At 43.1% G+C, this 13588-nt stretch overlaps 1 protein-coding gene across 4 annotated transcripts in view; it reads left to right on the forward strand.

The window, feature by feature from the left end:
• Positions 1 to 13588, forward strand: part of LAMA1 (laminin subunit alpha 1) — a 187567-nt gene that overhangs the window by 155179 nt on the left and 18800 nt on the right. For 2 of the 4 annotated variants that reach the window (XR_010137560.1, XM_054537666.2), the window contains exons 49-57: positions 1165 to 1315; positions 2029 to 2173; positions 2657 to 2798; positions 5395 to 5509; positions 5695 to 5868; positions 7956 to 8107; positions 8788 to 8973; positions 10693 to 10852; positions 11980 to 12092. Coding sequence is in view for 3 of the 4 variants with exons in the window: in XM_054537666.2 (XP_054393641.2) it covers positions 1165 to 1315; positions 2029 to 2173; positions 2657 to 2798; positions 5395 to 5509; positions 5695 to 5868; positions 7956 to 8107; positions 8788 to 8973; positions 10693 to 10852; positions 11980 to 12092 (1338 nt within the window). In the remaining variant the exon portion in view is untranslated. The other 2 variants (XM_024236118.3, XM_054537667.2) reach the window with 2 other exon arrangements.

The raw sequence follows: 13588 nt of genomic DNA on the forward strand, positions 1-13588 counted from the left end.
AGTATGTTGGGGACCTGGGATTTGAACCCTGGTAGTCTAGCTCTAGAGTCTCTATCCTCCAGCACATGCACTGTGGTTGGCCAAGAGGTAGAACAGTGGAACATACGGCTAGGAAGCCACAGGCTTAAGAATTAAAGAATTAAACCATAGTTGAAGAATTTATCTAGAGTGCATTTCTTTTAAGTTATAATTCCTCAAAGAGACCACATGATGGAAATTTTTGAAAAAGCAAGAGTGCAGGTAGTTATACATTTGAAACCTCAGGTTTCACAAAGCACTGTTTTTTGTTTTGTTTTCTTTTATCATCCATGGAAACGATTTTACTGTTTGGTTAGACTGCCTTGCCTCGAAATGTGGCACTGAGTTTGGTTGTTACACCTCTAACTGGGAACAGTTCAAATTCTTACCCCAAAACCATCCTCATCCAAGTTTCACTCTCAAGCCTTATGATAGTCCAGAAAATTATTTTTGGAACATAATTATGATCTGTTCCAGATGAATGGCTTTGTAATTGAATAGTGAGTCAAGTCAGCCTTTTGCTGTGCTGGGGGAGGAGACCAGAAAACACATTCACCTGAAAATGCCCTGGGCCGTATTATATCTCTGTTGTAAACCATGTACTCATCTCTATAAGTATGATATATGGGTCTTTAAGCTCATCCTGCAGATTTTTGAGATGTCAGTGGTGATTGTTTTGTGAAGTGATGCTTCTGGTATATGGACACGTACTTGTTTTCCATCATAACTCTAGTTTCCCTAAGGTATTAGTTAAAACCTCATCAGCAGAGTGAAAATGTCAATATAAAAATTATTCTGAAGGCACCAGAGTTAAGAGAGGACAGTTATATTAAAGGAGATTAGAACAAATAAATCCAGTTGATAAACTGAAATATTTATAGCAATTATCCTCCTGTAAAGAAATATATTTTTACCACAATGAATACTGCCTACATTAACATTATTTTCCTTATAAAGCAGATGGGCATTTTGTCTTGCATCTTTACATGGCAAGCATATTTTTAAATATTATCATCTACACTTGTTATGAAAGCATGGAACCAATAGCTCTACCGTGATCTTTGTGAAGGAGAACTCAGTAAGTGTGTTCTTGGTTCTTTCTACCCTCCTGAGAATGGATTCTATTTCATCTCTTCTGCTTTGCAGCTCCCAGAATGAAGACCCTTCCTTCCATTTTGACGGGAGTGGGTACTCTGTCGTGGAGAAGTCACTTCCGGCTACCGTGACCCAGATAATCATGCTTTTTAATACCTTTTCACCTAACGGACTTCTTCTCTACCTGGGTTCATACGGCACAGTAAGAGTCTTTATGGGGCCCTAGGCCCTACTGTATACACACATTTAGATTGCTATGTAGTTGTTTATGTTTAATGAGGATTTACTAATTAAATATGTACATATGTATACCATACAATTTTTATGAGCATATACTAGTATTAATACATGTGTGTGCTAAACAATTTTCTCATTTTAAATTATTTATTCTCATTGTAGAGCCTTTAGAAAAATACAGAAGAACACCAAGTAGAAACTAGCCTTCTAGTCTTTATAGATATCAATTCAACAGTTGTTATTAAATTTTGAGCTCAAATAATATGTCTTGTTCGGGTTCACTGTGACCACCGTGATATTGTTTAAATTCCATCCATGCGAATTTCATGTTTTCGTTTGCATCTCATGGGCTGGTGATTTCTGTCTTTCAGTCTTTTGGTTTTATTTTTTAGAACGGGCCCCTCATCAGTCTGAATGAAAAAGATACAAGGAGATTCCGTTTCTCTTACTGAATTGTAGATTTTGGTAACAATGGATGGCATTTCATTTATATTAGTGTAGTGTTCTAGAAAGCCTTCGTGGGCATTTTTGGTTTCGTAGCTGTTAGATCTCTGGCTGTGGGGCCAGATCCAGTTTTCTCAGTTTGACTTTAGAAGGTTTCGGCCATCCCTGATTTGAAGGAAAAGGGAAACTTAGGATAAAGCTATAACCTGGGGAACTGTGTTCTCTTTTTTACAGAAAGACTTTTTATCCATCGAGCTGTTTCACGGCAGAGTGAAGGTTATGACTGACCTGGGTTCAGGACCCCTTACCCTTTTGACAGACAGACGTTATAACAATGGAACCTGGTACAAAATTGCCTTCCAGCGAAACCGGAAGCAAGGTAGGGACACAGATGGACTCACCAGATGTCGGTCACCCTCATAAGAATAGAAATCTTTTCAAAATCAGCCATCTTTTTTCCACAGTACTTTTCTGGCTATTGAATGATAGTCTACTTGAAAGCCAGTGTTGTCTTTGGAATATTAACCAACAGGATTCACATTTTGCTGGAGGAGTGTTATACTTGTATTTGCCTGTGATTTCCAAGTGTGTTATTTAACAGTAAATGCTGAATTGGAATCAAGAATCAAATCCATTCTATTTTCTTCCACATGCATACTGCTCTCATTTAGCAATTTGTATTGACTTTGATAGAGAGGATTTTCACTTGTCCTTCAATAGCCAAGAACATTAGCTGATCAAATTCGTAGAATCTAAAAGAATATGCATTCGTAAATGAACTTTGTTGCCAGAAGTTTGCATTTTACCTTAACATGGAAAGGGATTTTCCTTTTCTTATCTCTTGCCTGTGCTCTCCTTTTAGGAGTCCTAGCAGTTATCGATGCCTATAACACCAGTAATAAAGAAACCAAGCAGGGTGAGACTCCGGGAGCATCTTCTGACCTCAACCGCCTAGACAAGGACCCGATTTATGTGGGTGGATTACCAAGGTCAAGAGTTGTAAGGTATGATATTAAACTGCAGAATTTTCATGTCCCTGATTTCCAACCGTATTAGCTTGCTAGGGCTGAGAATGGATTGTATCACAAACCAGGTGGCTTAAACAACAAAAATTTATTCTTTCCCAGTTCTAGAGGCTGCAAGTCCAAAAGCAAGGTGTTGGCAGGGCTTGCTTCCTTTTGAGGGCTGTGAGAGAGAATCTGTTCCATGCTCCTAGCTTCTGCTCGCCTTAGGGATTCCTTGGCCTGGGCCCTGTGTCCACATTTCCCCTTTTTATAAGGACAACTGTCATGTTGCATAAGGATTTCCCCTAATGACCTCATCCTAACTTGATTACCTCTGCAAAGGCCCTTTTCCAAATGAAGGTCACATTCACACATAAGGAGGATCAAGACTACCACATCTTTTGGGAGGACACGGTTCAACCTGTAACATCTGCTTCTATTTATTCAAAGTACTCTGTGCCATATGACTTGAGAAGTAAAGCAGGCCTTCTGCAGAAAAATTAGTGATTTTATATGTATTGCGTTTAGAACATCTAAATCCTGTTACTATGCAATATTTGGAGACCCTACTTGCTGTCATACTTCATCTCCCTCTCTAGACATTTTAGAGAAGTAGATCTGTTTTAAGGCAAAAAGAAAAAAAAAAAAGAAATCGTGCTTTCTGCAGAGTTTTCTGGATTCTCCTTTGTGTGGTTAGACTGAATGATGTATGTGCAAGCTGAAAGACTAGCATCAAGAAGTGGAATGAAATGGCACAGGACACACAATGGAATCCTTGTGTAAGACTGATTCATGTTGAGCTTTGTGACTTTAATGATGTACAGAAACTTTGTGTGACTGGTTCATTGTCCTCAGTTTTGTAATTTTGATTGTAATTAAACTCTAAGGTTCTTTCACACCATTCAAAAAAGACATTTATGAAAGTCCAATAGTCAAGGTAAGACAGCTTGCAGGGAGTGGGGTCATTAAATGTCCAAACTGGGCCATTCAGCGTAGTGGTTAGCAAATGTCCATTTGTAGCAGTGCTCTATCTTTAGGTCAGGTTCTTTTATAGAATCCTTTTATATGGCACAGAGCTGCAGCCATTCAGTTGCTATGATGAGCAGCTTTTTGTAGAGAGAGTCACTTCTCCACTGTGCCCCTTCTCTTTGCCAGGTGTCTTAGAAAGTCCCAGGGAACACAGTTTGCAACCACAGCCACCTCCTGATCTTAGAATTGAATCCATTTAAACCTCAGAGGAGTTGGTCACTTGCTAAGTCTTACCTCCCTGCCAAGACAGAGCTAGGACTGGAAGCTGTCTCCAGATCCCATCCCAGATTCATGCCCTGTCATGCTGGGACCAGGACTGGGGTGTTCCTGTAGCCTCGGCTATGTCCCAGTACATCTGGACTTTGCCCAGACGGCCCAGTGTAGACAACGCAGGAAAGAACAGAAGCCCATATCACAGATGTTCTCAGTAGAAGGGACTTAGGTGTCATCAAAGCCAGCCTGCTCGTTTACATGGAAAGAAATTGAGATCCAGAAAGGTTGAAATTTGTCCAAAATCATGTAGTTGCTTAATGGTCCATAGCTCATTGTTCAACATGAGAAAAAAAAAATGAGGTGTGACTGTAACAGGAAACCATGTTATTGCAAAGCTCTTCTGTGAAGAGCTGGTACAGAAGAGTGCAGCTGGGAGATGTTCAGTGGTTTCCATATTTTGGAAATTAGAGCTGGACTACATTATAGCCTGACCTCAGCCAGGAGTGTGGAGACTTCTGGTAAGAAAAATATGATATTGACTTGAACATTGAGAAGTAGAGTTTCGGATAATCCCAGACTTCACCAAATGCAGTTACTTCCTTTAGGACAAAGTTCATGGATATGCAACATAAACAACAGCCAATGACTTCCTTTTTTAGCAGTCAGATCCTGGGAAATAGCATTACCTGCACTTGTCCCCATGGGAAGCAAACATTCTACTCTACATGGAGACTGGATTATAATCTATGTGCTGCAATGCACTGTGCACTGTCTTTCTTATAATTGGCCTGTGTTTTCTGTAGGTAGCCATCCAAGCAGCCAAACTCACTAAGTTTGATCCCTTTCTCTACTCCTAAGGAGAGTAAGAGAGTATTTGTTTGACCTGAAGTTCTCACTATCAATATTGCTCTTAGAGGGAGGCCAAGACATTTCTGCAGAGTAACACATGGAAACAGGTTTTCCGGAAGTATAGGGTTTTTCCCCCCCTTTTTCTTGTTTTGGGGGGCAGGATCTTGCTCTGTCACCCAGGCTGTAGTGCAGTGGAACAATCATGGCTCAATGCAGCCTCAAACTCCTGGGCTCAAGCAATCCTCCTGCCTCAGTCTCTGGGACTACAAGTGCATGCTACCATGCCTGGCTAATTTTTTATTTTTTGTAGAGATAGGGTCTCACTATGTTGCCCAGGCTGGTCTCAAACTCGTGGGCTCAGGTGATCCTTCCACCTCAGCCTTCCAAAGTGCTGGGATTACAGGCATAAGCCACTGTGCCTTTCCCAGTGGCTTTGTATTCCTTCTTTCAAAAATGGAATTTAAAAATCCAAATTTTGTGGTTGTTCCCATGCCCTTCCCTACAGGAGAGGTGTCACCACCAAAAGCTTTGTGGGCTGCCTCAAGAACCTGGAAATATCCAGATCAACCTTTGACTTACTCAGAAATTCCTATGGAGTGAGAAAAGGCTGTTTACTGGAGGTAGGAAACATTGTTATTAATATTCAAATGAGTTTCCATAAGTGTCCATTGATTTATCAACATCATAACACAACAAACCAGTGAGGATAGAAAAGAGATGACGGGGAAACCAGCAGTGTCCTCCCCATGGAAGGTTTGGCCGCAGCTAGGGACTCACCATGCTGTTTCATCTCCTCTCTGTCCAGCCCATCCGGAGTGTTAGCTTCTTGAAAGGCGGCTACATTGAATTGCCACCCAAATCTTTGTTACCAGAATCAGAATGGCTGGTAACATTTGCCACCACGAACAGCAGTGGCATCATCCTGGCTGCCCTCGGCGGGGATGTGGAGAAGCGGGGTGATCGTGAGGAAGCACACGTGGTGAGTAGGGCTGGTGCTCCTGAGCCCCGAGCTCAGGAAATGACTTCGGGAAACAATGAATGGAAAATGACTGACTCATAAACATTTATTGTCGCTGTGTTCCTGGTTGTTTATGGATGTGCATTTTCAATAAGTAAAAGTTATTGTTGCTGAATGTCATCCCATTATGAATCAATGATTTCTCATATTGCATAATCCATCTTCATTGTCTGGTGACTGAGGAAAAAGTTATTTGCTGTCTACCTCTAATTTTTTAAAAACTCATTCAGATAGCATATACCGAGTTTTCTTCCCCATGTTGTGGTCATTTGTCTTCATTCCAAGGCCAACAGCAGTCCTTAAATCCTGTTGAGGTCTTCAGTCTACTGCTGGATGAAGCAAGACTTTCTTTATCTATTACAGGATTGAAAGGAGCAGCAAGGGAAATGTGCGCTGTGATAAGCACAGTAAACTAACAGGGGGAGAGGAGAGAAATGATGACCATTTTCTTTATTTATGTTCCTTTTCAAGAGCATAGGTGATATTTCCCCATCCTCTGCTCAAATTTGTGTCTATTACATAATTTGAAGAGACTTTACAGAATGTTAGCACACTGTCTTAATCAAGTTGAGTCCATGCAGCTAAAATCTATAGAATGCCACCTTGTACTCTGCAGGGTACTTTACAGACATTGCTGTGTAATTATCATAACCGTGCTGCAAGGGGAATGCTGCTTCCTACATTTAGCTGAGGAAGAAATGTGTTCAGAGAGCCTGGTAAACCTGACCAAGGTCACACCACTGGTATGAGTCACAGTCAGGACTGGAACACAAGTTTGCAGAACCCAAACATGTCACGACATACTTGGGGAAGGGCTGACAGTGACTAAGACTGGTTAATGAGCTCCACTGATTTTTTTTTTTTTTTTTTAGTTGAGCTGAAATTCATATAACCTAAAATCAACCATTTCATAGTGAACAATTCAGCAGCATTTAGTGCATTCACAATGTTACGAGGCCACCTTTTCTATCTAGTTGCAAACATTTTCATCACTCAAAAGCCTATGCCATTAATTAGTCACTCCTCATTCTCCTCTCTCCCCACCCCTGGCAACCACCAATTTGCTTTCCGGCTCTATAGATGGATTTACTATTCTGGATATTTCGTACAAATGGAATCATATGATGTCTTGCGTCTTTCACTTAGCATGTCTTTGAAGTTCATCCCTATTGGAGCATGGATCAGTACTTCATTACTTTTTATGGCTGAGTAATATTCCACTGTATATACATACTACAGTTTGTTCATCAGTTACTTCATGGATGAACTTTGGGGCATTTCTGCCTTTTAGCTATTGTGAATAAATGCTGCTATGAACATGTATGGATAAATATTTGTTTGAGTCCCTGTCTTCAGTTCTTCTGGGTGTATACTTAGGAGTGGAATCACTGGTTATATGATAATTCTATGTTTAACTTTTTGAGGAACTGCCAAACTTCTTCTCCATTAGTCTTAGTAAGGTTACTTTCAAATCAAAGTGTGCTTACTAAGTCAGCAAAAAGGAATGATATTAGCCATTGCTAGCAAGAGTATTGTGAGATGCTCACATTCCAATCCTTCTAGTGTATAAACTACCTCTTTTCAATGTTTCAAAAAAAATTAAAAGCTTTAAACATTTTCACATCCTTCAGATGTTTAATTCTACATTTCATAATGTTGGAAACAACATCACAGGCAAAACAATTAAATATTCATATGTATGGTAATAAAAAGTTGGAAACTACTTGAAATTTCATTGATAAAAAGACAAATTACAATATATCTACTTATTGGTATCTAATGTAGCAATAAACAATAAGTATGAGGCAATGCAGAATGGAAATGTTTGAAATCTTCAGTAATAATAGCATAATGCAGAATATAAATTATATGAACAGAGATTAGAAAGTAACATACAAAATTTAAAATTGTGACAGCTGAAGAGATTCTTAAGGAATTGCTCTACTCACTTGATGTTAATCTTCTCACGTTATCTTCATAAGATGAAAGTTTTCTAAATCATGTAGTAATGTGTTTTGTCTGGGAAATTCTCTGTGCAACCTCCCCAGCCCTTCTTTTCCATCATGCTGATCGGAGGCAACATTGAGGTACATGTCAATCCTGGGGATGGGACAGGCCTGAGAAAAGCTCTCCTGCATGCTCCCACGGGTACATGCAGCGATGGACAAGCGCATTCCATCTCCTTGGTCAGGAATCGGAGGTACTTGTACGCGGCCAGGCAGTGTGTAATGAGGGTGTGGTGAGCTCAGAGAGAATGCGGGAGGAACCTTGCGGTGGTGCCCTGGGCGGCTAGATGACTGGGGTCATCAGCATCCAAATAATTCTAGAACCTTGCTAGGATTCTTTCCTGGGAACCAATTTCATCTGCTTTGTAATAAGATACTTGTAGAATTTTTATAATTAAACAACTTTAACTCTGCCCTTTACTGGGGCCCAGCATAAATTGTCTTTACATTGGATTGATTCTGTGGCAAATAGTACTACACTATTAGTAAATAGTATTATATCAATAGTAAATAGCATTATATCAACATTCCTGTATATTTCCCTCCAAAACTGTAGACTGAATGCTTTAAAAGCACACTGGGCATTTTCATCACAGGTAAAGAGGTTAAAAAAGAAAAGAAAAAGAAAATCTCTCCAAAAAGCAATCTCATTCAATGGATATTTAATAACATTCCATTCGTTTCTGAAAAATCTTCAATTGTGAGTTTTAATTTTCAAGATTCACCTTTTTGGTCACAGACAGTGTCTTGTTAAAATGCACCTTTAGGGAACTTTTATTATTCAGTGAGAACTTGTGGGAATTTTGGACTAAAATGGAATTATTATTTCATTATGTTTAAAGCTTTTCATTTATTTTCTCCGTTGGTCTTTTAGAATTATCACTGTCCAATTGGATGAGAACAATCCTGTGGAAATGAAGTTGGGCCCATTAGTAGAAAGCAGGACGATAAATGTGTCCGATCTGTATGTCGGGGGAATTCCAGAGGGAGAGGGGACATCGCTGCTCACAATGAGAAGATCGTTCCATGGCTGTATCAAAAACCTGATCTTCAATTTGGAGTAAGTGTACCTGCTCTCTGCATGTTCTTGCACTTTCTGACCTTTCGTGGTGAGTGCTAACACTAATCTGAAATCTTATTTTACTGTTTGAGATTGAAAACTTTTGCAAGTTCCCAAATAATGAGTGAACCCATTGTTCTATCATGTAAGTCTCCCCAGATGGATTTTATTGAATTAGAATGTTAGACAGATCTGGTCATCATACTTTAAAAACCATCGCTGAACATTAGCTCTCTGTGACTGTCCATAAAGAGCGGGGATTTAAATATATTTTTGACATGCATTTGAAGGAACATAGGGATTTTGTGATGTAATTCTCTTGCTGTCCTGAGAACATTGCTTTGAAGGAGCTGTTTACTATGGGGCTACTAGCAGCATCAGGTTACTAATGGCTTCCCCAAAAACAATTACTGTATAATTAAGAACCGGAAGCCTTTGGGGGGCCAAGGCGAGCAGATCATGAGGTCAGGAGTTTGAGACCAGCCTGGCCAACATAGTGAAACCCCGTCTCTACTAAAAATACAAAAAATTAGCCGGGCGTGGTGGCGGGCACCTGTAACCCCAGCTACTCCGGAGGCTGAAGCAGGAGACTCTCTTGAACCCGGGAGGCAGAGGTGCAGTGAGCTGAGATTGCACCATTGCACTCCAGCCTGGGCAACAGGCTTTTTTGTTTTGACACAGAGTCTCAAAAAAAAAAAAAAAGAAAAGAACTGGAAGCCTCCATTCCCTGTGTGGAGCTCATGATGAGGAAAAGAACTGACATGTGCCCACAAGCAGTTCCTTCCTCCTTGCTCACCCTCTGCCTCTGGACAGGGTGCTGATGGGACACAAGCTGTGCTCTGCTCTGTGGGACCAGCATCTGCCCAGGAGAACCTGGAAGTGCCCTGGGCATCAGGAAATTGAAGCTCCCTCCTGGCTGGGTCACTGACTTGCCTAGTGACCTTGAACAAAGACCTGGATCTTTCATGGTCACAGTGTCCTTATCTGTGAAATTACCTCTTAGGAGTCCCTGAAATTTGCAAGAATAAAACATAGCATTGGGTTTCAATACAATCATACTTTCAGAGCTCTGGTTTAGATTTTTGTACAGGTTTATGTTTATTCTCCCAGTTGTCTGTTCATTCATTTACTCATTCATTAATGAGGCATCCTCATGCTCCTGAAAGTCATGGGTTTGTGGACTCGGTAGAGCAGAAACGTTTCTGTGGAGTTCCCAGCAGTGCCTGGGAAAGTGCCAGGGGAACCTGTGCAGGCACAGGACACAGCACAGGAGCTGCAGAGTGAAAGTGCATGTGACAAGTGTAGCCCACAACCTCCTGGCAAGGGGACCCATATAAACAAGAAATCAGTGTTTCGTGGAGGTCACTGTGCAGCACTTGGGAACTAGAGACAAAAACATGTCCCTGAGGCAGCCCAGTCAAGGCTGCAGTAGGAGGTGATGGCATCAGAGCTGACCTAGGGGGTGCTCAGGAATGGCCAGGGTCTGACATGGGGATATGCTAGGCTGGCTGCCATTGCAAGCAGAAGCATCAGACAAGAAATATTAAGATAGCATGTCTGGACTCCGAGTCACAGTGAAGGATTGGCACTTTGGTTACTCTAAGAGAAATATATACATGGTTTTTAATTGATTTTCATTGTACAGTTATCAGATGACTTGGGTTCATGGACTGGTTTGTGATATCCTAATTTTGAAAACACTCTCTTGTTTCTACCTAGACTTTTGGATTTCAACGGTGCAGTTGGCCATGAGCAAGTCGACTTGGACACCTGCTGGCTGTCAGAAAGGCCTAAGCTGGCTCCCGATGCAGAGGACAGCAAGCTCTTGCCAGAGCCCCGGGCTTTTCCAGTAGGAGCGGCTTCCTTTACTATCAGTCAGGTCCAGTCAGCAAAGGAGGGCCTAGGACAGAGGGAGTTAAAATGGGGCCTTGCTGTAAAGGTGCCTGCGAGAGCTGGAGCTGGAGCTGTGCTAAAAATCAGAGCAGGGACAGGGTGGGAAAGGGTGCCTCAAGCAACTGAGCTGATACGGCCCAATCCACAGATTGTAGGCCCCAACACCCAGGCCGCGCATCGGGCTGATGTATAATATGCTTTTGGCAGAGCTTCTATAAGGACTCATTATCAATTTACATTTAGCCGGGAAAGCATGAAAATAAGTACTTCATGTAAAGCCATTGTGCACATATTTGTTGCTTTAAAAAAAAAAAAAGATTCAATTCATTAGGAAAAGCCAGTTCTGGCCAAATATTTTGAATGGCAGCCATTGTTATTTTTCATTTTCTCCTCCTTTTGCTTTCTCTGTTTCCCTGGTTTAAAGTGTGCACTCTACTAATTTAGAAGATGGCAGAAGCATTCAAGAGGAGGACCTTCTGAGCAGGGCGAGGCTTTGAGTTCAGGGCAGTTTTCATGGTAGCATCTGCCTGTGCTGAAGCAGAAAACAGCATCTGGGACCCCCGTGACTTGGGCACTCTCAGGGCAGCCCGCAGATGGTTGCATGGGGTTCAGAGACCCTTCCCACCTGGCTCCTCTTGTCTGCACCCTGCCCTGTCAGTGTGGACCTAGGGTCACACTCTGAGGCCCTGCAAAACGTCACCTGTGGGCACCTCCAGTTTTCCAGTGCTTGGTCCACAGCTCATCTCAGCAGCTGCATCGTCAGGGCCATTCCCAAAGCCTCAGGTCATGGCAGGGGCCTAGGGAGACAGCAAGGCCTTTGCCCCTTAAGCCTGATGAAAATTCCTAGGAGAGACTTCAGTGTCCTTATGAATTTCAGTGAAGCTGAGTGGGATTAAGGTGAAAGACAGAAGCTCTAAGTGCCTTCTTCAGGGAGACAAAGCGCTGGCGAGTGCATCATTTAAACCGAAGATGGAGTGAGCGCCAGCAGGCATTGGTGGTTGTTGCTGTTCTGATGGGATTGCTTCGGAGATGGCTCTTCATGGCGGAACACGCATGTGTCAGTGGGGTTCGGGCTGCGGGTGGTGGCTGAGTGTCCCTGTGTGTCTTTTACAGGAACAGTGTGTGGTGGATGCAGCTCTGGAGTACGTTCCTGGCGCTCACCAGTTTGGTCTCACACAAAACAGCCATTTCATCTTGCCTTTTAATCAGTCGGCTGTCAGAAAGAAGTAGGTATCATTCCACCATCCTTATGCGGCGTCTCATTGCTAGATGGATGGGGGTGTTCTCCAGCCACCGTCTTTTCCAAAAGAAGCTGCTTTTATTTTATGATTAAGTCCTTGATTTGCAACCAAATGGCAAAGAGAAGGCAAAGAGATAGAAATTCAGTGTTGGTGCAAATCACAGCGCTTTCATGGTGCTTCACTGGGGAGTCTGTGGTTTCTGCCTTTCCCCTTCTGGAGGGTGGCTGGCTTCCCCTCTGTGTGTGCATGTAAGGAAGCATGTGGGCGTCTAAATTAAGCCTCCTGGATCTATTACTGTTTGGACTTTCAACCCCATTCCACTTTAAGCATTCCCTAGTCTGATGTCTTTGTCTACCCAAACTCTTACACTGTGGTGGCCAAAATCCCAGGTGCCACGCCCACCCCTCTCTGCACCTTCTGGCCCTCATACCTGCCTGTCCCTGGGACCCTTCTGCCAAGGGAAGATCTCAAGGCCTGGAGCTTGGGGCTCCCGGACTCCCTGTTGCTCCCCTCTCCTCCTGCAGTCCTCCAGCTCGCCTGCCAGGCTTGCCTGCAGACTCTGCCATGCCCTGCCCATCTTGTTGTCATTGGCTGTGAGTGCCACCCTGTCATACCCCCTTAGACCTGGGCTCCCGTCCGTCTTCTGCAGCTCCTGCCATCACTCTCTGTGAATTCAACAGCCACCTAACACCTGACCTTTCCGTGCTCAAACTGTGATCTGTGGAAGGTCTTTCCCTGCTCCCTTCTCAGCCAGCCTCTCCCATGGCCATACCCTTGACTTCTTCATAGGTATCCATCCTTCTCACAGTCTCGACTTCAAAAGCCTCCTATTAGCCAACCCCTTTCTTCTCGTCTCCACTCTGTGCCTCCCCACTCCTGCAGTTTCTCAGCTGCATGGAGACCTCTAAGCCGCTAGCCCTAATGCCCTCCCACCACCGTCTCCCCTCTTCTCTAGCCCCACATCACAATTCTTCCCCCAGATAGGTTCCAGACCAGTGTTATAGGTGTTCCTCTGCAAAATCCCTTAACCCTTTGTCTCTCCCACTCCTGCGAGCCCAGGTGAAAGCCAACATTCCGCCTTCTCTGTGCCGGAACCCACACAGGAGACCAAGGCCGAGGAGATGGATGTCTCCTTCCTAGCTGGTTTGAGCTGGATATCATAGCCGTCAATCTCAGATGGAGCCTCCAAACGACATGGGGAGCCAGTGCATTGCTCTAATATGTTCATGGTTTTTATTCTCCATGACTACTTGCTCATAGCTGCTCTTAGCTCAGAGCCCTGTGCACCACAGCCTCTCTTCCCACCCCGGCTGATGACTTGCCTCATTGAGAAGAAAGAGCTCCTTCATCTGTCCACCACCAAAAAGACCAGCCCCTGATTTTGTTCCTGACCCTCTATCTCTTCTTCTGCTACCGCAGATGAAGGGTCCTTGTTCCTAGCACAGCCCACCCAGCAAGCCCTAGTTTGTCCTCTAGATTCC

This window comes from Pongo abelii, chromosome 17, assembly GCF_028885655.2.
Source record: "Pongo abelii isolate AG06213 chromosome 17, NHGRI_mPonAbe1-v2.0_pri, whole genome shotgun sequence".
Lineage (NCBI taxonomy): Eukaryota > Metazoa > Chordata > Mammalia > Primates > Hominidae > Pongo > Pongo abelii.